This window comes from Neomonachus schauinslandi, chromosome 6 (assembly GCF_002201575.2).
Source record: "Neomonachus schauinslandi chromosome 6, ASM220157v2, whole genome shotgun sequence".
NCBI classification, from domain to species: Eukaryota; Metazoa; Chordata; class Mammalia; order Carnivora; family Phocidae; genus Neomonachus; species Neomonachus schauinslandi.
This window is the reverse complement of record NC_058408.1, coordinates 15,391,402-15,415,553: the sequence shown is the minus strand read 5'-3', so window position 1 is coordinate 15,415,553 and position 24,152 is coordinate 15,391,402. Positions and strand designations below refer to the sequence as shown.

General features: G+C 36.7%; 1 protein-coding gene across 1 annotated transcript in view; it reads right to left on the bottom strand.

The window, feature by feature from the left end:
* USH2A (usherin) overlaps positions 1–24,152 on the bottom strand; it is a 710,400-nt gene that overhangs the window by 253,420 nt on the left and 432,828 nt on the right. Inside the window, exons 38-39 of the mRNA XM_021698433.1 lie at positions 1,948–2,098; positions 1,216–1,358 (exon numbers count right to left, since the gene is read on the bottom strand). Coding sequence (XP_021554108.1) covers positions 1,216–1,358; positions 1,948–2,098 — 294 coding nt within the window. The remainder of the gene's footprint in view (positions 1–1,215; positions 1,359–1,947; positions 2,099–24,152) is intronic.

Below are 24,152 nucleotides of genomic sequence, written 5' to 3'. Positions count from 1 at the left end.
GGGTCTTGGGTGTCGTCTACTGCACTGTGCTGATAATTTACTAAATGGTACCCAAGAGACCAAAAGGACTGGATGTGCCCTTGTAAAGTACCTAACTTGCTCCCAGGGAGTAATTACAAATTGGGAGAAAAGAATGAAGTATTATATATTATTGTTCATAAGGGCCTTTTTAAAAAATAAAGGAAGCTTTAAGGAAGGTAGATAGTTCTGATTCTATCTCATTTGATGTCTTATCCTCACTAAAATAATATAATTAAGGGTATTAGAGAAATAAAAGAATCTATTTAATATATAGTTGATATTGTTTCAAATACCATGTCTTCTGATTAATATCTAGCCTTTTGAAAGTCATTCAGGTCCTCATTGGATATAGAGCCAGAATGGCAATTGGCCAACTGAGCCACATCCACTAAGGAGCCTCTGATTAAAAGACTTGACAAGATTAACCCTAAAAACCTCATTGCTCAAAGATACAGTGTCCTCATTCACTCCATAGAGCTTGATTTAATTTCAAACTTTTCTAAAAAAAAAATTATACTTCCATATATATGCTTTTATAGAAGTAATTTGTATAAAACGAAGTATTACAATCATATATTTATTTTCTATGTATAACCTAGTCAAGACATATATATGTAAACATAACTCCTTCATGAAAAACTAGAAAAGTCTCTTGATTAAAAAATAAGGCAATCCCAATCTACTCTTTGTAATAGTGCAGAATCATTGTTATCAGATTATATTTCTCTATTCTGAAGTCTGTCTTTCAGGTGTGACTAAAAGTATAATGGACTCTGTTTCCAGGAAAACATTTAATGATATAGTAAGCATCCTCATGAAGTAAGACTCCTATTCCATGTTCTTCTGCCTGCTGGAATTCCTCCAAAGCAGAGTGCACTGAGTGGAACATGATAACTTCCCTCTTGCAGGATACCTAGATGTATCCTGAAGGATAGAATGGGACCATGTTGTAATTTATTGCAAATCACTTCTTCCTGTAGTAATTTTTCTTCTGAAGTCCTCACCCTAGAAATCCCCCAAGCCTACATTTTTCTTCTTTCGGGAGAGTCTGACTACCCTTGCCCTAGAAGAGATTATTGTCACTAACTGTCAAGAAAAGAGTGGATGCTTATTTCTCTGTTTTGGAAAAACTTAAGACATTTAATCGTCCCTAATGTAGACAACATTTGGCAGTGTATTGTTCAGACCACTTACTGTCCTCTGTGGTCATGAAGAGAATCCAGGAACTATGTGCACTGCCAAATCCATTGGAGGCAACCAACCGAAACTCATATTCTGTGTATGGTTGGAGATCTCTCACTTCATAGCTTAACGATGCAGAAGGATTGGAAAATAACCTACATAGGAAAGAAATGTTCATTAGGAAGCTTTAGATATTCAAAGAAATTTAAAAAAAACAAGTAAAATCTTATTGCAAAGAATTTTCAGAGAATGTCAACATACAGTTAAGTACTGTAATTTTCTGTTGTCATATGAGATCTCTCTTAAAATAATGAGCCATTTGGTTGAGGGTTTGTACTATTGCATTTATATGAAATGTAAATTCTAGTAGTATTGAGAAAATTCTAGACTACTATTGAGACTGATTGCCACGTGGAGTAGACTAAGTATTATAATTTTGTATCTACAGTTCAGACAGCATTTTCTTTTTTCAGTTCAGGTTTATGCTTGCTTTATGCAATACATATGCTCATGGAAAGTTAAGGGGGAAGAAATATTAATATAAATGAAAAATAGAGATTTTTGCAAAGCAAGTAATTATCCCCTAGAGTGTTACTTGTCTTTTGTTTATTTGTACATTTAAAAGGTGGCCTTTGTTTGTTGCAAATGAGAACTGACCTATTCAAAGATTAAGACAAAGTAAATTATGTCCACATTGTATAATCTAGGTGACAGTGAGGAGGATGGACAAAGTAGGATGCTCACTCTATAAATCCATGGGTGGAGTGGCCAGGCCTCATCTGGAGTTGGTATCTGGGAGAGCCGGGAGCGTTGTTGCGAGCTGGTGTAAACCAGACAACCTGAAGACTGGTTGGAGTGGCAGATGAAAGCCTCGGAGGCAGCACGCCATCTGGAGCTGTCGAAAAACACAGATGAATTAGAGCAGAGAAAACTGTGGAGAACATATGCTGGATGGAATCGAAATGCTCCATATACTGGAAAAACTGTTCCTCAGGATCAACAACAATGTTAAACATGGTCCATTTAATTTAACATTTTCATTCCTGAACTACTGTACTTCCTTATTGTTCATCTCAACACAATTACATTAGTATTTCAATCTTAAAAGCCAGCCCCCAAATGCCAAGACAAATGAATATGCAGCACATTCCCACCTGTACTTCTGTTTATCTAATTAAAAATATGTAGGGAACTTAGTGAACCAAATATTAAAGTACCTTTTTATTTTAACTCTTTGCTAAGCAATCAAACAATCAAACAGTGAAGGAGTCCAGATCTTTTATTTCTGCCATGTATATCACCCATCGCCACTTAATCACACTGCTACTCATGAACACAACTGGCTTTTTTTTTTGAGGATGGTTTATTACAATTGTATTTTCTACAATGATAAATATATGTGATTAGCTGAAAATAGTACATTCCAGACTTAATTCTCACCTATGAAAATATAAAAACTAAAGTTCTTTCCTCGTGTGATTTATACACTCAGTTGCTCTTATTCAAATATGTTGCCAGTTGAAGCATCTATGTTGCCTTTTCTAGTTTAGTTGAATCTCTGGCCAATTTTTCCTGAATTTAGCCTATCTACTTGATATAATCTATCAGGGAACTCTATTTGAATAGTTCTATAAGGTCTTACAGGAGTAAGTGAAACTAAAGCCTATTCTACTTAAAAAAAATGACAAGATGACTCTGGTTATTAAATTAATTTTTCCAGCAGGTATAACTTGAATGAACCTATCATATTAAAATTTGTTCCAAAGCTAGCCTGAAACTCAAAAGAAATTAAGCAAAGCTCTGTGAATTTAGGATAATCACCTAATGGCTCTGAGCTTAATGTTTCTTATCTTTAGAATGGGGATAGTTTTCTTTGAGAATTGTTGTGAAGATCAGAGACAATGTATATAAAGCACCTTATTTTGGGTCTTGGTAATTATTAATTGTTGTTATTATTATTATTATTATGTTGGACTGATCTGAACTTCCCTCAGCAGAATTTAAGTGCTACTATAATGTCAGTTTTTAGGAATACTCTAATTATTGTAATATACGTTTCTAATGGCCAAAGACTACTAGAGGTCATTAACGAAGAAGAAGAAGGGATCAAAATAATGAAAACAACTCTCAGACTTCATTTTCAACTTTTTTTCATACATAGCCTTATGTAGTGTGTGTGTTTTACGTACTTTCCCCCACAGGAGAACCTGCCTGTGAACTATGAAGCTAATGAATGGCCAGTGATGAGAACGGACAAATTACATTACAGGTTTCATCAATCTGTTGTAAGGGTTTTGAGTTCATCAATAATCCACTAATTTATTCAATAAACATTTATTGAGCCTCTACTCTGTGCAAAGTAGTATTCTTTGTGTGGACGGATAACAGCACCGAGTAAAACAGACATGGCCTCTGACCCTGTGGAACTCAGATGTAAACAGAGGGAGCAAGCATTAAGCCAGCGGGTACATAAGATCCTACCAGACAGCTAAGCTCAGGAGGAAAATAAATCAGGGTGAGAGAGGAGAAAGTGAAAAGGAGTGCAATTTTATTATTACATAACAATTCAGACTGGGCAGGAAGATCATAGGAAGAACATGTTATTAGGTGACATTTGAGCAGAGACCTCAATGGCATGAGAGAAGAGGTCATGAGTGTCCAGAGGAAGAGCAATCCAGCCAGGGAGGCAATAAGCATCAGCTGTGTTCAAGAACAGTGGAAAGGCCAATGTGGCTGATGTGGGCCATGGAGAAGGAAAGGAAAAGAGGTTGGAGGGACAGGCAGGTCCTAGATCCCTCAAGATCCTTTCCAATTCTAGGCCTTGAAAATATACTAAGGGCTCTGGATTCCATTTGAAATGGATTTGGGGGCCATTGCAGGGTTTTAATAAAGGACATGGTGTAATTTGGAACCTATAAAGACTATGCTAATGGAGGAGTGGGGGCAAGAGTAGACATAGGGAAATTACCTACTGTAGCAATCCAGGTAAAAGATGACAACAGCATGGATTGGAGTTACAGCAGCAGAGGTGGTGATATATTCTGCTGTTCGAGTGAGTGTGGAGGGTATTTTGCTAAGAGAAAATGAGGGAGTTAAAGATGCTGTCAGTGTGTTGAACCTAACCTCCCAGGTGAATGGTGGTGCCATTGCTGAGCTGAGGAATGCTGAGGGGAGAGATCAGTTATGGGGGGGATCAGGAATTCTGTTTTGACCATGTTACATTGAAGAGGAGGGACATCCAAGAAGAAGCTGCAAGTATGAGTCAGGATAGGAGTTGTGGATGAAGGTGTGTGTGGTATTTAATGGCTGAGACTTGATGAAATAACCCAGGGGTGAGTGTAGATGGAATGAGTGCAGAAGACTTCTGTGAACTGAGCCATGAGGTCCACCAACATTTTGAGGTCAGGACGAATCTTCTACAACAAATGAGGTATAAAGGAGTGGTCCATGAGGGAGGACAAAATCCTAGAGACGGTACAGCCTGGAAGTCAAGTAAAGAAAGCATATCCAAAAGGAAGGACTGATCAACTGTCCAACGCACTGAGAGTTTAAGCAAAGAGACAGAATTATATTTTGCATTTGGCCCAGTGGAGGTGTTTGGTGACAGGTGCCAAGAAAAGATGCAGTACCGTGGCAGGCACGGCAGTGTGACTAGAGACGGTGGGAAAGGAATGAGGGGATAGTGAGCACAGGCAACTCTTTTGAAGGATTTTGTTCTAAAGGAGAGTAGAAAATGGGGCGGCATTTAGAGAAGCTTCTGGTATTAAAGGAAGGTGTTCTAAAAACTGGGAGATGTTATAGTGTATGCACACCTATTGGAAAGATCCAGAAGAGATGTGGGGAAATGATAATGTAGCAGAAGGAAGAATAACTGCCAGAGCCAATTCCTTGTGTGGGAGGCAGAGAGAAGCAAGCCAGCAGGGCACAATGGCTATTGACCAGAGCACGGATGGTATACCCATTGTGCAGAAGTGAATTCAGAGACTGCTGATACAGAGAGATAGGGAGATTTCATGACAGAAAAACAGCAAGGATCTCTTCTGATGGTCTCCATTTTCTCAGTGAGCAAAATAAAAGCCAAGGCTTCAGCTCAGTACTGAAGTGTGAGGCTGAACCAGATGCTTGAAGAGAAATGAAATGGAATGAAATTGCTCCCTCAGTTAGTAGAAGTGTGACATGCCCAGGATGCAGTAGGATTTCTGTCCAGGGCCACTTATCCCATAAGCCACTGCTACAAACTTGCTAATTGATCGTTTATCTGTGAACACATATAGTTTTAACAATGATTATTTCTTATTTGCTCTATGTTTTTTAATTGATTCATAATAAACGGACATATATCGGAAAGGCATGGGCAAAAAGTAAAGGACAAAATTGGTGTAGAACATATAAAGTCATGCCCCTCATTTGACTATTTTCTTGTCTAACTTTTCTGTGTAAAGGAATATCATATCACCAACAGTCCAAATTTGGAAGAAAAATCAGTTCTGATAAGTCATCAACATGAAAAAACTGGAGTTATAAATATATACACAGAAATCCATTCACATGTTTAAAACTGCATGATCATGCAATTAAGAAAGAATGGAGGCATGCCCCAAAGTAGGCTCCATAATAATAATACAGTACCTTGGGTTCTGAGTGATAACCAAAAAAAAGTGCCCCATTAAATTGGTCACACTGATTATATAAAATTGCAAAATATTTCCAGAGTGATCATCTTATTTACATATAACTATTCATTTTCCATGCTTCTAGTAACACTGAGTTCCGGAACCCTTTCTTTCCCCTCTGGTTAACCCCTTTTATCCTAGACCTATTCCTTAGAGGCTCCTTAGCACCAAAGCAATAACTGGGAGCCAGCCATAATTTCATCCCTGGTTTCTTAACAGAAGAGCCGTGTATCTATCAGCTTGATATATTGTCTCCAAGATGCTATGTTGCTCAAAAAGCTTCTCTCGAGTTTAATATGACCCTCACGGGGCAAGCACTCCACAGACAACCTCCTGAATCAACACTTCTTGTCCAGTAAATACTAATTCTACGCGGCAAGTGGATAAAACAGCTACCCCAATCTATAAATTCAAAGGAAGGAAGTTTTTAATAAAATTTCAAATTTAACCTTTTTTGGAAGGCAAAATGAATACAACACATTAAGCCATAAATCAAATCGCAGATTGGACTAGTCTAGATGCTATAATCATTAAAATGTACCATTTTATTAAACTTTTAAATGATATGCACTTGTGGATTCTTCCCTATCTAAAAAAAAGAAACCCAAAACAAACAGAATGCCTTAAATTTTTGCTCCTTACAAATTTATAAATTCCTGAGGAGAGCTCTAAAAGCAAAAGCAGAGGCTTTTTTTCTTTTTTTCCATGTGACTGGTGACTACCAACGCTGTAGTGGCCAAAAGAGGAAATTTTTGGGGAGAAAATGAATTCAATGAACTTCTCATATGCACCCATTTCTCAGGACAGCCCACGCACCAACTTGTTACTACTGCAGTGTGTTTTTGTGTGTATGTGTGTGCATTTAAAATACTGGAATAGAGGCTCATGGATGGCTCAGTTGGTTAAAAGACTGGCTCTTGATTTCAGCTCAGATCATGATCTCAAGGTTGTGAGATCTAGTCCGGCTCCATGCTCAGCAGGGAGTTTGCTGGAGATTCTCTCTCTCTCTCTCCCTCTCCTTCAGTCCCTATCCCTGCTCATATGTGCCCTCTCTCTTTCTAATAAATAAATAAATTTTTATAAAAAATAAATAAAATACTGGAATAAAATACTGCATTAAGACATTGAAGACATCTATGATATTTTGTATTAAATTCAAATCTGTAATAAAATAGATTGAATGCCATTCTGCACAAGATTCTTTGCTGGGGGAAGGGAAAGGGCAGAATAGAAGGAGAGTGGGATTTAGACCATCTACTTTATGTTTAGTAGAGAGATAAGACAGGACTCAAATAACTAACACAGAATGTGTGAACAGCATAAAAGAGGTATTAGTGCTTCAGGATGGGGTTCAGAAGTCAGAAATTAACATCCAAATGTGCACTGGACCTTGTGTTTCAGAGGGACAGGCCATCGGGACCATGTGAGATTGTTCCTGTGGGGCAATCATGTCCTCAGCCTGATTCCAGGGTCTACGACTCCATCAACTCTGCCCACGCTCATTCCAAGCCCATGTGCTGCTTCTTCCTGGCTTCGCTTGGAATCTGACTGCAGCCTAGCTCAAACTACCCGCCCCCCACTTCAGAGGGTAGATTATTGGCATCCTCATTTAGATTTCCCTGTTAACATAACACAAGAGAAAACCATGGCCTTTTATCTACATGCATCCTGGCTGCACCACTGAATAGCCTGGCACATACTCAAAATCCTTGGATTACACATTTTCTGAAATAGCTACATATGAGCAAGGATTTTAAATTCTAGTTTCCAGAATGGAAAATTAAAGTTCAGACACATACATTGAGTCGTTGAGTCATAAACAAATTGAAAACAGAAGGCAAGACTCAATTTCCAGTCACTAAACCGTATGTCATTAAAAAAGATATTAATTATGAGGAATATGCAGATGTGCTAACAAATGGACAGTCAACCTTGAGCACAAAGATGTACAAATAGAGCAGCGTTAAATAGTGGCAAGTAGGTTAAAATAGATTTAATGTTTGTGAAACAGTCTCTCAATCTAACTTTTTGAACACATTCTTTGTGCCAGGTTTTTTTTTTTAACATAATTATTTCTAATCCTAAGAATTACACTATAAAATTGTAGCATTATCTCTTTGTAGTCTAGATAAAGAATCTAAAACTCAGAGAGGTTACATCTTTTATCTCAAATCACAAAAGCAGTTACTGGCAGAGTGAGGACTTGAACTGGGCCTTTAAATTCAAAGACAGTGCTCTGAATTCTATATCACAAAACAGCATGTTATAGTAGGTGATTGATACTAGAAAATAAATATTATATTTATTGGGGTACCTGGGTGGCTCCAGTTAGTTAAGTGACAGACTCTTGATTTCGGCTCAGGTCATGATCATGATCTGAGTCCTGAGATTGAGCCTTGTGTTGGGCTCCCTGCTCAGCATGGAGTCTGCTTGAGATTCTCTCTCTCCCTCTACACCTCTTCCTGCTCATGTGCCCATGTGCTCTTTCTCTCTCTCTCTCTCAAATAAATAAATCTTAAAAAACTTAAATGTATTAAGTATAAAAGCAAACCATTTACAATATTAAATTTGTTTTAGTAAAGATTGAATTTATATTCTGTCCAATTCATATTCTTTTTTTTTTTAAGACTATTTTTTTTAGAGAGAGAATGAATACACAAGTGGGGATGGGGATGGGCAGAGGGAGAGGGAGAATCCCAAGCAGACTCCAGGCTGAGCATGGAGCCCAATGCTGGGCTTGATCTCACTACCCTGAGATCATGATCTGACCTGAAATTGATACTTACCCAACTGAGCCACCCAGGTGCCCCTGTCCAATTCATATTCTTAAACAGTTCTTTCCTGGTATTATTTACGACAGCAGGGCCTCTGTCTCCTTATTATCCACAAGGAACCTGACATAGAAATACTTGTGTGAATTTGCTAGTTCTCAGAAATTAGTCAAAGCCCACAAAAATTCAATGAAATACAAAATGGCGAGGTCTTCATGTTAGTAAGAAAAATATAGTTAAAATATTAAGTGTTATTAATAAATGTGCCATGGAATTTACCTTTGACTGTAGAACATTAAAAATAAAACAAGAGTATTTTAAATCTGGAGTATCTGTAGCCTAAAAGTCACCACCAAATAAGGGATTCTTGCCTGAAACATCCCAGGCAGGTGACATTCAGGCCTGAATGAGAGGAAAATAGTTGCTTTGTAAGGTGCCTCATTACATTATTAGACAGTTTCTGTTGTTGGTAAGCTCCTTCTGATATAAAACTAAAAACTATACTAACCTCTACAAAATTTAGGGTAAATATAATCTTTGGTCCACATCGGGACCTCTGAGAGTGAAACAAGGTACTCTAAATAATTAACAGGGGCTAAATGAGCTGCAGCAGGTATAAACTGGGGCTATCATGGGCGATGGGTGCATATAGCTGGTCCTGTTAGCACTGTACTCGTTAGGTCCTTGTCTTGGTTGTACTAACTCCTGAGAACAAGCCTCTACTACCATCATGGGATAGAACTTCAGGCATTTTTAAGTGGTTGTCTTCTCCTCCACTAAATTTCTCCATTTCAGGTTAAACATTTCTGCTTCCTCCAGCTAGTTTCCAGGATGCCTCAACCATTATCTAGCCTTGGTACCTGACTTGGATGTGTTCCAGTTTGATAATCTTCAAAAATATGAAGCCTTATACCTAACACAGACACTCTTTGTGCATTTTGACCAGAGTAGGTCACAGGGAAACTCCAACTTTCTTTCCCCCAAGGGAAGTTGCTAAAAATTTATGAAGAATCTTATTTTTGGCCTGCTTAATATTGGAGTTCATCAATGTTATTCAGATTGCTATATAGTTGATTCCAAATGATCATATGGATAGATAGAAGTGCCAGATCAATCATTATCCAACAAATACACAGAATTTGAGAGGAATGTTATTAAAGAAACAAAATATTTAAGGGGATACTATAGTGCCCGGCGCAGTGCTTCATTTCAGAAGATGTCCTATAAAAATGTATGTATGGATGAATGAATGGATGGATAGGTTGAGTTGTTGATAGAGGGTAAGATCTGCAGAAAAATATCTCTCCCCTATGACCCAATAATTGTTAGGATCCAGACCATATTATCCATTTACAAATAAAGACTCAATTACCTGAAAATGAGTAATTTTAACATGAAAGATTGCTTAGAGGGTACTAACAGCAATATCAAATTAGATCTGAAATACTACTTTATAATACATTCATTTTATCAATCACTTCTCTCAATGCCCCATTCCACAAATGTGCAAACTGAGGAAGGTCAAGCAACATGTCTGAAATATATGATAATAAATGGCAACCAATGGCTTCACACATCTGTTGGTTCCAAGACTGTAACTCATCTCTCAACACCAACTTGAATCTTAAATTTAGGTCTAGCCATGGCTTTTCACTATAACACCAAAGTAATAGTAATACAAATTACTTGAATGCAGAGAACTTATTTTTATTTCTTTATGTAACCATTAGAGCACTTAATGAAATTATGCGAATTTAGTATTGCTTATCAAAGAAATATTAAACAAATGCTAAAATTTAGTTTCTACAGAGCTAAACACAACCCCCTTTTAAAGTATGTATTTTTTAACTACAAAAATAATATATGTTCATAATAGAAAATTTGAAAATTACCAAACGAAGAAAACAATTATCCATAATTACATTACCCAGAGTACAGACTCTCCCTCCTGTCTTTCTTCTATACAAGTATATTTATGCATAATTTTTTAAAATTTGAAATGATTAAGCTGAATATGTTAAATAAATTATTTAGTAAACTTTGCTTTCAATATATGGTGAAAACTCTATACCATTGAGTGCAGGCATTTTTTTGGTAACATGACTTTACAAAATAATTGCAGGTGATATTTTTACAGATATGGAATATTCACTTAACAAAGCTGATATTGATAGACCAAGAATTTGATTGGTTCTGAAATGCTTGTATATATTGATTGTATTATATATATATAATTAACATATGGGGTTATATTAGTTTAGGGTGTACAACACAATGATTCAACAATTCTATACATTACTCAGAGCTCACCATGATTAGCATAGTCATCATCTGTCACCAAACAACATTATTACAGTCTTATTGGCTATATTCCCTATGTTATACTTTTCATCTCTGTAACTTACTTATTTTGTAACTGGAAATTTGTACCTCTTGATCCCCTTTATCTATTTCACCCATCCTCCTACCCACCTCCCCTCTGGCAACCACCAGTTTGCTCTTGGTATTTAAAACTCTGTTGTTGGGCGCCTGGGTGGCTCAGTCGGTTAAGTGGCTGCCTTCGGCTTGGGTCGTGATCCCAGGGTCCTGGGATCGAGCCCCGCATCGGGCTCCCTGCTCAGCGGAGACCCTGCTTCTCCCTTTCCCTCTGCCTGCCACTCTACCTACTTGTGCTCTCTCTGTCAAATAAATAAATTAAAAAAAAAAATCTTTAAAACTCTGTTGTTTGTCTCTTTTTTTTCTTTGTTTATTCATTTGTTTTGTTTCTTAAATTCCACTTAAGAGTGAAATGGCATTTGTCTTTCTCTGTCTGACTTATTTCACTTAGCGTTATATCCCCTAGGTCCATCCATGTTGTTGCAAATGGCAAGATCTCATTCTTTTTCATGGCTGAGTAATATTCCTTCCATCTTTATTCATTCATCTAAGGATGGATACCTGGGTTGCTTCCATATCTTTGCTATTACAAATAATGCTGCAATAAACACAGGGTGAATATAGCTTTTCAAATTAGTGTTCTCATTTTTGGGGGGTAAATACCCAGTAGTGGAATTACTGGATCATATTGTATTTCTATATTTAATTTTTTAAGGAACTGCCATACTGTTTTCCACAATGGCTGCACCAATATGCATTCCCACCAACAGGGTCCATTATATTTTTGGAAGGCAGTTGGCCATATGGGCCTGGAGTTCATGGGAGTATCTGGGGCTAGATATATAAATATTAGTTAAAGCCAAAATATTGACTATGATTAAAGTATTAAAAACAGGCTTATTGGCCATTTAGTATTTCTTAGTTTCTAAAATGCCTGTTGATGTATTTCCCTCAACTGAAACTTTTTAAATCTTCAATAAGCTTTTTATTGCATCAGATAGTCCTGAATATTGTAGACATTTGCCACTCTCTTATTTAAGCCCAGTTAGCACTTAAAAAAATGTTTAACTGAGGGGCGCCTGGGTGGCTCAGTTGGTTAAGCAACTGCCTTCGGCTCAGGTCATGATCCTGGAGTCCCGGGATCGAGTCCCGCGTCGGGCTCCCTGCTTGGCAGGGAGTCTGCTTCTCCCTCTGACCCTCCTCCCTCTCATGCTCTCTGTCTCTCATTCTCTCTCTCTCAAATAAAAAAAAAAAAACTTAAAAAAAAAAAAAAAAAAAAAAAAAAAAAAAAATGTTTAACTGAAATAACTTATTACCAATGTCTTGAAATGTTTCTATTTAGAGATTATTTTAACTAAATCATAGAACAGATGTCTGTGCATTGGTTAAGATCTATCAGACCTGGGTTTAAATCCTGATTCTGCTCTTTGTTTTTGAATAAGTACCTTAACTTCTCTGTGTCTCAGTTTTCTCATCAATAAAATAAGGATAAAAATAGAACATACTTCATAGGGTTAGTCTGTGAGGATTGAGTTAATGTAATATTTACATAATACAATAAAGTATACACTATAAACAATATATAAGTGTTTGCTGTTGTTATGATCTTGAACTTTCCCCCAATATCTGACACGTGGTTCTGCCATGTCTGTTACATCATGTACACCCTCATAGTTTATTCCAAAATCTCTCCTTAAGCAAGGGTCACTGAGTCACTTAATGTCCTGAAAAACACATATTGCTGGGTTATTTTGTAATTACCAAAGAAACATCGTGATTATAAATTTTTATTTTGTGGAAATAGGACAGTATCTTGCATCACAAGTGCCTTGTAGGCAAATCTAGCTCAGTTTATAACTATTTAGAGGCTGAAACAGTCCAGCTGATGACTCCCTAGCCCACACCACAGCGAAGATTGTATATATGATAGAAATTAAGTAAGTTTGGGAAATTTGTATGTTTATGGTTTATTGAAAACTACTTAAGGACAAGGAACATACATTACGATTTAATTGTTTCTCTTTGTAATTTTCTTCCCCATCCTTGATGTCTTCATAGTGAGATCTCTCTAAATACATTATTTGCAGTAACAATCATATTGATGAAAGAACTTTTTGTAAGCACTTTAAAAATTCACAATATTTAGAAAATGCATGCTCTGATGATACCAATTAAGGAGGTTAAGCTGCCCAGACATCTTAATTTTGATCAGCTTAGTAACTGATTTTTACCTCATCAGTCAGATGAGCCATAAAACTGAAGATCTCATTACATCTTAGTCAAAAAGACTAGATAAATATTTTTAAAAATAGTTTTCATTTATAATTAACATTCACCAATTTAGATATTACTAAGTATTTCACATACATTATCTTGTAATACTCAAAATATCCTTCTGATGTAGTTAGTATTATTTCCTATTTTATAGATAAATACAGGTTTAGAGATATCAAATATCCCTGATTGGCTCAAATCCAGAGATTGTACTTTTAACCATACCCTTCTTCATATAAGGGAGTTAAGTTTAGGCTGGGAGTCATGTGGTCTGGAGGTAAAATTTGTTTTGTTTTATTTTATGGAGGTAAAACTTACATGTGAGGAGGGGAGCACTTATTTAGATGCTCTGGTGATAGAGAAATTTTCAAAAGCTTAGAAAACTATACTAAATGCATTAGCATGTATTGAAATAATATGAAATATTATATTTTGGCTAATTCAGAAAACTCTTAAATTTTCATTTCAAAACATAACAACAACAATTAACATTTAAATGCACCTACATTTTTTCATTTGATCTTACAATCATACTGTGAATTAAATGGTATGGGTATTGCATTACTTTTATAGTCTTGTGATTGCCTGAAGTGCCATGCTGGGACTCAAAAGTGTGTATTTTGATTCAAAACTCCATCCTATTTCCCGGTAACTATGTAGTTTCCAAGCTATAAATACTGGAAGTATAGAAGGATTAAAAAATGATAAAATCGTATTGTTATTTTTATATTCTCTGAAAAATTCATCTACCCTTCCCCCTTTCCTCCATTTGACAATATTCTCATGCCCATAATGGTGGGGACTGTGGCTATTGTGTTCTCTATGGTGTACCCAGCACCCAGAACCACATTGGCAAGGGAGGAAAGCTGGCATTGAACAAATATAAATCTGTGGTTAAACATGCACAAAGTGCTTAGAAAGAGAACATTACACTGTAAGAGATTATTAGAAGAGGTTGACTTGACATTGGTTGAAAGGGCAAAGCTTCTTTAAGGAAGTGGTATTTAAACTGGGATCCACCGAAGGACTAAGATTCTGCTGAATTAGTGAACGAGCAGTTGTGAAGTGGTAAAGACGTAGAACTTACTGTTCGAGGAACTCAAAGAAGGTGGCATGTGCTCTACTGGAGGGTCTTCTAGGCCAGGTAAGGAGTCTGAAATTTATACTAAGAAGACAGAAAATCTTTGATTTCTATCATTTTTTTAAAGCAGAGAAATGACATGATCCAATTCAGTTTTGTAAGACATTTTTTTGGGGGGGGGGAGGGAAAGATGGTGGCTACTGTTCTGTCTGGTGAATTGACTGGATTGGATTCTGAAAGTAATAAATAGACATATCATGTTATTTACATATCTTGATTTTTTTTTTAAATAAAAGCTGAGTGCAGAATATAAAAAAAGATCCAATTACTTAACATTTCCAGCTATCTGGTTTCTTTAGACTTAACCTTGTATAGATCATTCTTATGCAGGTTGATAAAGAATAAGCATTCATGTCATTAGAGTCCCAAAAAGAGAGGGGGAAGAAAACCACTCATAGATAGGTTTTATAATTATTCACCTGCCTAATTCCCAAAATAATTTTAAAACACTTGATATAAAACACAAGAAAACAAGGCTAAATAATGAAGTGAAAGGATCAGAAAATTATACTGCAAAATCTAGGCTGAGTTCAGCTATTGTTGTCAAGCACCAGATTCATTTCTGAGATGCATGAGTGACAAGGTACAACCAAAAATGAAATATGAGTTATTACCAATTGACAAATTTTTAAATTATTTTAAGAACTTTCAATTTTCTTTATTATTTTATATTAAAAATTATTTTTAGTTTTTTTTTCCCAAGTTTTCATTTTATGGGAATGTATATTTAAGGAACTGGGTTTAAAATGGATTCTAATTATTTAATGAAAAAACTGCACTTTTACAAATAAGAGAATGGCAGTAAATCAATTAATTTTTCTGAATTCTAAAAGTAATTACTTACAATACCTCATCAAATAAATAAGATACAACTTTGTATTTAAAACTAATAGTCAACCAGGGTGCCTTGGTGGCTCAGTCTGTTGCGCATCTGCCTTCAGCTCTGGTCATGATCTCAGGGTCCTAATACCAAGCTCCAGATCGGGGCTCCCTGCTCAGCGGGGAGCCTGCTTTTCCCTCTCTCTCTGCCCACCTCATCCCCCCAGGCTTGTGCTCCCGCACTCTCTCTTTCTCAAATAAATAAATAAAATCTTCAAAAAAAAAAACTAACAGTCAACCTTAACAATATTCACATAGTTGTCTTACTTCATTGTTTACAAACACATATTGTTAGTTTATTAGCAACCCCCCCACCCCAATAAAGTAAAATCAAGTTCTAAGTACTCCTGATTCATTCCAGTGTTTCCTGGAGATTTCCAAGTGCCATCCAGAACATGCAGTAAATACAATTATAAGCAATAACAAAATGGCAGCCACAGCCTCCAGTTTCATGAGGGAATGCGCTATATCTGTTCTAGAAATCTTTCTAGCCCAGGAACTAGGATTATACCTAGCAACTAGAAAGAGCTCAGTAAATGTTTTTTTTGGATGAATGAAGGATTGAACAACATTCAAAGTTTTGGTAAAGATTTTGATTTTATTATATTAAGGGTTTTTAACAAATTGACAACTTTAGTGACTGGTTAACTGCCTTGTAAAAGATGTTAACACCTTGATATTCATTAGTAAAGATAAACATATTAAAATGGTAAAGTTAATTTTAAGCATTTATTGTATGCCAGGCCCTGAACTAAATGCTTTACACAATTATCACATTTAATCTTCTTAATAGTCCCATGTGTAAAGTGGGGTGGGTCAAGAAAAGGGACGCTTAGACAGAGTTTTAGTCTATTTGGGCTGCTATAACAAAATACCATAAACTGGATAGATTACAATAAACAGAAGTTTATTTCTCACAGTTCTGGAGAATGGGAAGACCATGATCAAGTCACCAGTAGATTTACCTCAGAGAGGTAAGATTTATCACCACAGAGCCCCCTTCCTGATTTATGGATGGTACCTTCTTGCTGTGTCTTCTCATGGTGGAAGGAAGCAAGGCCTCTTTTTGAAAGGATATTAATCTCATTCATGGGGCTCCATCCTCATGACCCAACCACCTCCCCAGCTCCTACCTTCTAATATCATCACATTGGGTGTTAGGTTTCAACATACGAATTTTGGGAAGACACAAATATTGAGACCATAGCAGATATGATATGTGATTTACATAAGACCACAGAGCTAATAAGTAGTTGAGCTGCTGTTTGAATCCAGTAACCTATCTCTAAAACCTAAGCTTCCTACTGTTATTTTAAACAATGCCTCTTATAGTAACGTAGCCCAGCCAAAACCTTGACCCTCCTTAGAGGCAGAGTGTGGCTAGCCTCCTTTACCTGCCTCTTCCCCATCTGCCTCACAGGAGTCTGAAGAACCAACTTGGAGTCTGGATATTGCTTTGAGGAGTGGAGAAATCTTAGAGCTAGGAGGTTCGAAAGAAGTAAAACATTTTTGAAAGTTTTGTTTTTTCTTTTTTAAATAACTATGTCATTTAAATCTTGAGGAGGTGTATTTGGAAATAGACACTTGGAGATACTGTTTCTGTCCTTCTTTGTCTCAGTCTATCTCTTTATCAGGATTTTTTTTTTCTCTTACATGTCATAGCACCCTAGTGTCTGAAAACTCCCAGAAAGGTCTCCAGAGAAAAACAGAAAAATAAAATGCATAACAATGGCCATAGGCATTATAGACCCAAACTCAAGAAAGGATGACATTTTTCTCAAGGTTGTTACCAGTGTAGTAGAGGCATATTTAGGACAAAAGCCCTAAGAAGGATATGTTAAAATAAATTTGTATTAAAAAAAAATCCATCATTTGCCTCTCAGCTCAGTGACAAAATAAAATATCTTAGAGTACATTATTGAATAAAACCTGAAGATGGTATGACATTTGTCTTTGGTCTTTCACTGACTCATTTGGGTCTACTTTTCTGAGGTAAATCCAAAATCTCACCAACATTTCATTGGTGTGAGAATACATCAGTCAAAATTGGTGCAAATATTTGTCAAAAGTTATATGAAACCCAATTGGCAGATCTAACCTAGTTCTAGTAATTGTTCTTCATGAAATGAAAAATTGTCCCCATGTTTGCTAAGAACACTTTAATTAGAATGGAAAAGAAGCCAGGATATCCCCAGTTACAGTTTATAATAGGAGTAATATAGAAAGGGGTGGCAGAGGTGGGTCAAGGGCACCAGAATAAAAAGACACCACTGAATACTAATTGCTATTGACCATTCTGCGAAACAAAAGATTCCACTTCACATTAGCATCCATAGGACCAAGGCAATATACCTTCAACTCCACCTCCCTTTGTGATTTAAGATTAAAGTGTTGCTTAAAATTACTCTGCAAGAGAGTTTCAGTGAATTTCTTAACCAGGAAACATCAGACAGACTGAAGTCATCCTCTGTTAATTTTGAAATACCCCAAAGCTGTGAATGATGTAGCTCATTGTGCTCAAAGAAAAATAGGGATTTTGAATTTCATTAGATACATTATTTGTTCAACTAGAATGTGGAACTGTCACTTTGTCAGACTAATTAGAAGCTCTGAAGTTGGTGGTCATAATGCCCAGAAGAATTTTTTTTTTTTGTCACATCTCAAACCACCAACCAAATTTTATTCTTTTCCTTTGTAGATATCCTAGATTTAGACACTCTATTTAAGCCCTGGCTAGTGACATTTGAATTCCTCTTAGTATTCTTAAGAGTATTCCTTAAGTATTCCTATTATTTTGAATACCATCATATTCATCCAAATTAGTTTCCAGGTGGCATAGATTAACTTCTTTTTCCTTGAGAATCTGATTACTTGAGCCCTTTCTGTAGATTGTATCTTCAACTGGAAATATATTTTAAAATATTTACAACAAAAATATTAATGGATTAGGTCTATCCTATTTTTAGTTAAAATATTGTTCATTCACTTCATTTAAAATAATTCTCTAATGAATCCTACTTTTGTAAAATTAAAAATAGATGTGCTTTTAGCAAGGTTAATAAACAATTTTAACAATGAGTAAATGCAAGCTACATCAAAGCCACCCTCTTTAGAAAGAGTGCATAAAATATTCTTTTGTTGAATGTGTCCAATAAGAACAATAGTTAAAAACTAACTTAGGTAGTTAAGAAAACAAACTATTACATTTTACAGTTAGAATCAGTACTCTTTCTTAAAGTGCTACCGAATCTACTCTTCTAGGATATCAAGAACCAAGAAGTTAAATGATCTTTGAATAGCTGACAAAATTTTAGTCATTTAATGAAAGAACAAGAGGGAATTGGTTATAAAGTCATCTTAACAATGGGATTGGATCTAATATTCAAGTTGATTAGTTAATTACTCAACTAATAACTAGATCTAGTCTTAAAACACCGAGATTGTGTACAGGGCATCCCTTACCTCAATAGGCCATTCATTTCACATTCTCTGTTAAGGATAGTAAATAATAGTCATCATCAGGGTAAAAAATCCTGAAAGACTTCTAAGAACTGATTTCAGCTCATGAAGTAGTAGAAAATTTTAGAATAAAAAATTGATACTCATTTGACCACAATAATGATTAATAACTAGGTCATTAAGTTCATCTGATGAAAATCTGTAATCAGGATATTAGTGAATTATTTGGTTTAGTAATTTAGCCACATAATTGCTATCCACTGTAGCACTGGTATCAGAAAGTATATGGCATTAATAAGAAGGAAATTTGTCAGTTTTAGGCTTATAAATCTGGAGGAAATTCAGAAGTAGAAACAAACGTATTAATATTAATAACACTTCCTTAATTTATACATAGTACAAATTAGAATATCTACTAATTCTGACCAATAGCATAGTAATCAAAACATAGCTTTGCCTAGAAGAAGAAAGCATGGGTCATCCCTAATTCCAAGAATCTTCAGTTAGTAATTTAAAAAATGATTATTGGGATTAATGGGAAGGATATAACTTGGCAATGCAATACACAATTATTACGTATCCAGCATTGTGTTACATTCTTTGCAAGCATTTATCATACTTAATTCTCTCAATGTCAACCTTACGACTACTATCCCTCCCATTTTATGGAAAGAAAAACCTGAGGCAAAGTATGATTGTATCACTTGTTCAAGGTCATATAGCTGGTAAGAGGAGAAATTTAATTTTGAACCTAGTCTGGTTGATTTTAGAATCCACACTCTTAATCACTAGGATAATTTGCTTGTGTGTGATTATGCATATGTTGTGGGGGTTACAGATAAATAGAGGAGATATATTATACAGTATTTTCATGCACATTATTTTTATCTTGTATACTATATTTTTTCCTCCAGCAACTTTTAATCTTATATTTTTTCTGGACGAAGAACTTGCAAATGCTATTTTTTTCCCTAAGAAAGAGAGCATTGACAAAAAGGTAAAAGTTAACTTCAGATTATCAAGAATGTTTCACTGTTCATGAAGCCTAGCTACATGAGAAGAAATTTAGTCTAATCCTTTTTGAGAAAATCTCTCAAATATATTTAAATCTTACCAATTTCAGAGTTGCCTACATCCATTCACCAGTTACAAAATAAGACTGTTTGGCCATGTCACCATCAGACAGAGTAACAGAAATTACTGTATGTTTTATTAAAAACCTATTTTTGTCTCTCTCTCTCTCTTTTATCCCAAACTCTAATTTAGTTGTTGTTCCCTTAGGTACAAAGTACACAGTTCATAATTCATTTGATATAAAATGTCAGTTTAGATTCTTGCCTTTGATAAATGAGAAAAAACATGTACATTTCAATTTCCTCAATGCCAGAACTACCAGGAACAACCCTCTGTTGTGCTTCTCAAAGACCTTTGTGTTAAATTAAACATCAAGATTCTGAAACTGTGGGGAAGGATATTTCCAAGACAGAGAGTACAAGTACATGAGACAGAGGGAGACAGCTAATGCTTTTCCTACCAGTCGAGTGATATCCCCCAAAGAGCACCTTTGATCCTCAAATTAGTCCTCACTTATAATTTAATATACCACAACCAGTCTGCTGTTTCCTTACATTTAGCTTTAAAAGGCAGTTGTTAGAATCATTAAGGAAAATAAATATTTAGATATTTAGAGGCTGGTTTAATTTTCAACCTATATAGTGATAGGTTATATATATTTTGTGCTTGTTATATATCATATTTTATATTCAGACAAATCGTCAGGCTCTTACTTCCGTGCCCCCTGGTCTTCTGTGTGTGCACATCCTTTGCCCCTACGAAAACCCACTGAGGATGGTGATAGGATTATGAACTCCCTTTACAGATGAACAAATTGAGACCTAGAGAGGAGGTAAGTTCCTTGAGATCACACAATCAGTACGTGGACACGCTGGGGATGGAGGGTAGCGGTTAAGCTCAAAATCAGATAGTTGGACAGATAATTCAGCGTCTGTGCTTAGCAGATGCACAATTTAAGAGACACGTTCATTTGAGCCTTTATAGAGTCAACTGTGTGAGCAAGATTCAAGACTTTTTGTGTGTCTGTGGCCTCTAACGCAGACTCTGATGAGGCAAGTGCTCCTCCTTCCCAATGACCCCGAGGACATGGATGGTCATTCTTCCGACTGCTCCAGGGAATGATTCTCCTACACACTCACACTGTTTACACTCCTGGGTGCTCCAATATTCCACTTGTGAATAAATGTCCTCATCTGCTGTGTTTTTAATCTGATGTTCATGGAAAAAAATTTTTTTTAATATAGGGAGAAAGGATTCATTCATCCTTCTTTCACAAATATAGGCTTCCTTGCTCTCTTCCTTTTAATAAAGTTTTTCTTTAATTTTCAGAAATTAACCTTATTAGATAAATTAAGTCTCTCTTTATAAGAGTGCAAATTATGTACAATCAGAAGATCACATCTATTCATTTCCCTTGGGATACAGAGGGCATTAACACAAAGAATTCAATTTTAATATAGGCCCAAAGAAAGGACAACTTAGTAATTAGCACTGACACCACTGTTACACACTAATGTTTTGGGTAAATGTATTTGAACTAGTTCTAATGAGATTTTCTGTTTCATACCTACACAAAAGCCTCTGTGACAGCAAAACAGATCAGAAAACTTAAATTTTCTATTATAAGCCAAAGAAAGAAGTGTAAATGATAATGCATGTCACTGGAGTGCTAAAAGTTCAGAAAGAGGAGTATTTTTGGAAAAGTGAAACGAGTCTTTTCTCCTAAATAAATAGAGGTTATATCAACATTCTTTTCATTTAATTAGAAATCCATCTTAGAAATTCATAGGCAAATATGAAAGAAGTTGGTCAAAGTACCTGGTGGGCAAGTAAGTACTTCTATCCTTGCTGGGAAAGGATCGTCCAGCTAGTTAATTTTTGCTATCTATTCAGAGTGTAGACTACTCTTGTTGCTTTTGCTGAATGCTTCTTTGTAAGACTGTTAAAATATCTGTTTTAACTGAATTCTTTCCCCTCTCATTAGAAGGTCAACTTTAAATGCATGGGTCATGTAGTTCATTGAGGGGAACTCTCCAGTTCATTGGCAACAGGTTTTGAACGCCTGGTATTTCACCCAAACAATACCCTTGGAACTCTCTTTGACATAACGGTAGAGTCAAGCCACATCTTCAAACCCTTATTGACTAGTGGAGCCTAGAAATCTGGGCTGCCTCTGTAAGAGAGGATGTGAGCCATCTGTGGAGGGGGCTTCAAATGAACAAGAGCACAGTGCCTCAGAACCAGGCTTCGGTCTCTAGGTTTGAATATGGTCTCTGCCATTTACTAGTTGCATGACCTTAACAAACTAGTTGCAAGACAATCTCTTTTCCCTAGCCTTCTCATGTATAAATAGGGATAATAATAGCACTTCTCTCCTAGAGTGTGTGAGAATTAAATGAGTTAGTATATGCTAAAGAGCATCTGCACCTAGTAAGTGCTACGCGTGAGTAATCACTACAGCAAAGATTCACTATTTTTATCATATAAACGATTACATGATCTTAACTGTTCTTAGGCAACTGGAGACTATATCAGCCTCCTTGGTGGAGCTGTATTTGCAAACTCCTAGAAGGAAAAATCTCAACTATGAGGTCTAATAGCCAGCAAATCCTGGAATTCAGGATGAAGATGTAACTGACTTGAGGAACACATTTCAAAAGCCCACAGCAGAGGTACAGCCACAAGACAGTCATTAAAGAAAATCCCCCAGAGGGAAGAGGCTCAGGTTTTAGTTATGTGGAGTTCCTTATAACAGATGTTCTGTGAAGGAATCGAAGAGCAGAGGAAATTTAGCTGACAGCGTCTTCACAGTGGGGCCGGTTAGCGTCCCTCAGCGCATCAAACTTCCTGCCTGTTGCTTTCTGGTGCCCCAGGTACGACTCAACATCTGGAATCGGTTATCCATGGTATCTCTTCCTGCTCCATCGGGGAGACTGAGAAACAGGCTAGCTCCCTTACACTGGAAAGGCCTCTGGCCCTGAGAATGGAACTTCTATATTTAAAGCCAAGTTAAGTGGGGCACCTGGGTGGCTCAGATGGTTAAGCGTCTGCCTTCGGCTCGGGTCATGATCCCGGGGTCCTGGGATCGAGCCCCACATCAGGCTCCCTGCCCAGCGGCGGCCCTGCTTCTCCCCTTCCCTCTGCTTCTCCCCCTGCTCATATTCTCTCTCTCTCTCTGTATCTCTGTATCTCGAATGAATAAATAAAAAAAACTTAAAAAAATGAGAAAAAGATTAATTTAAAGCCAAGTTAAGTATAGGCACCTGTTCCACCTATTTTTCCCTTAGCAATTCTGTATCTCAATTACACATGTGGCAGAGTCATAGACAAGATCACATAATATTTTTTTTTTCTTTGAAGGTATTCTAAAGATGACCAGTGGTTTTCAAACTTAGGCATGCATCCAGATAGGCCGTGCATCCAGATTTAACCCGGGGGAGTGGGCATCTAATGAAATAGAGATCGTATCACCTCACCCTCCAAATTTCTGATTCAGCAGATTGAGTATGGGGCTCTAGAATCAGCATTTCTTTTTTTTTTTTTAACATTTATGTATTTATTTTAGAGAGAGAAAGAGAGAACACAAGCAGGAGGAGGGAGAGACAGCAGGGAAGCAGACTTCCCACTGGGCGGGGACATAGGACTTGGTCCCAGGACCCTGAGACCATGACCTGAGCCAAAACCAAGAGTCGATTGCTTAACCGACTGAGACACCCAGGGGCCCCCAGAGTCTGCATTTCAAACAAGTTCCCAATGTTGATACTCTCCTCCCAGGAACACACTGTGAGGACCACTGGTCTCATTCAGAACGGGGTCAGCAATTTCATAGTCTTAGTCATTATTATTTCATTTCACATCAGGTTTGCTTCCTGAGGCTTCCACATTTGACAGCTCAAACAGAAGCTAACACATACGTAGAGTCGCCAGTTTGGTGTGATTTTCAAGAAGTTAAGAGGCTTCTCTAAATGCTCTCTACTCTTTTTCCTTTCTCTCAAGCATCTGGTGGTTTAAACGCTTTTGTTCTCAAGTGGCAGAAAACGCAACACATACAGGCTTAAATAATGAAAGGGGTTGGCTCTTGTAAAAGAAAAATCTAGGGAGACAGTTGGTTTCAGGCAGAGCTGGATTTAAGGCATCAAGAGATGTCTCCAGAATCCAGTCTACCTCCTTCTCTCAGATCTCCTCAGCTTTCTCCCATGTTGGCTATATTCTCAGAGTCCTTGAGGGGCAAAATGACCTGCAGGAGACCCAACTGAATTCCAGATTCAAATCCAGAGCCCAGCATATACCTCTGTTGGCTAC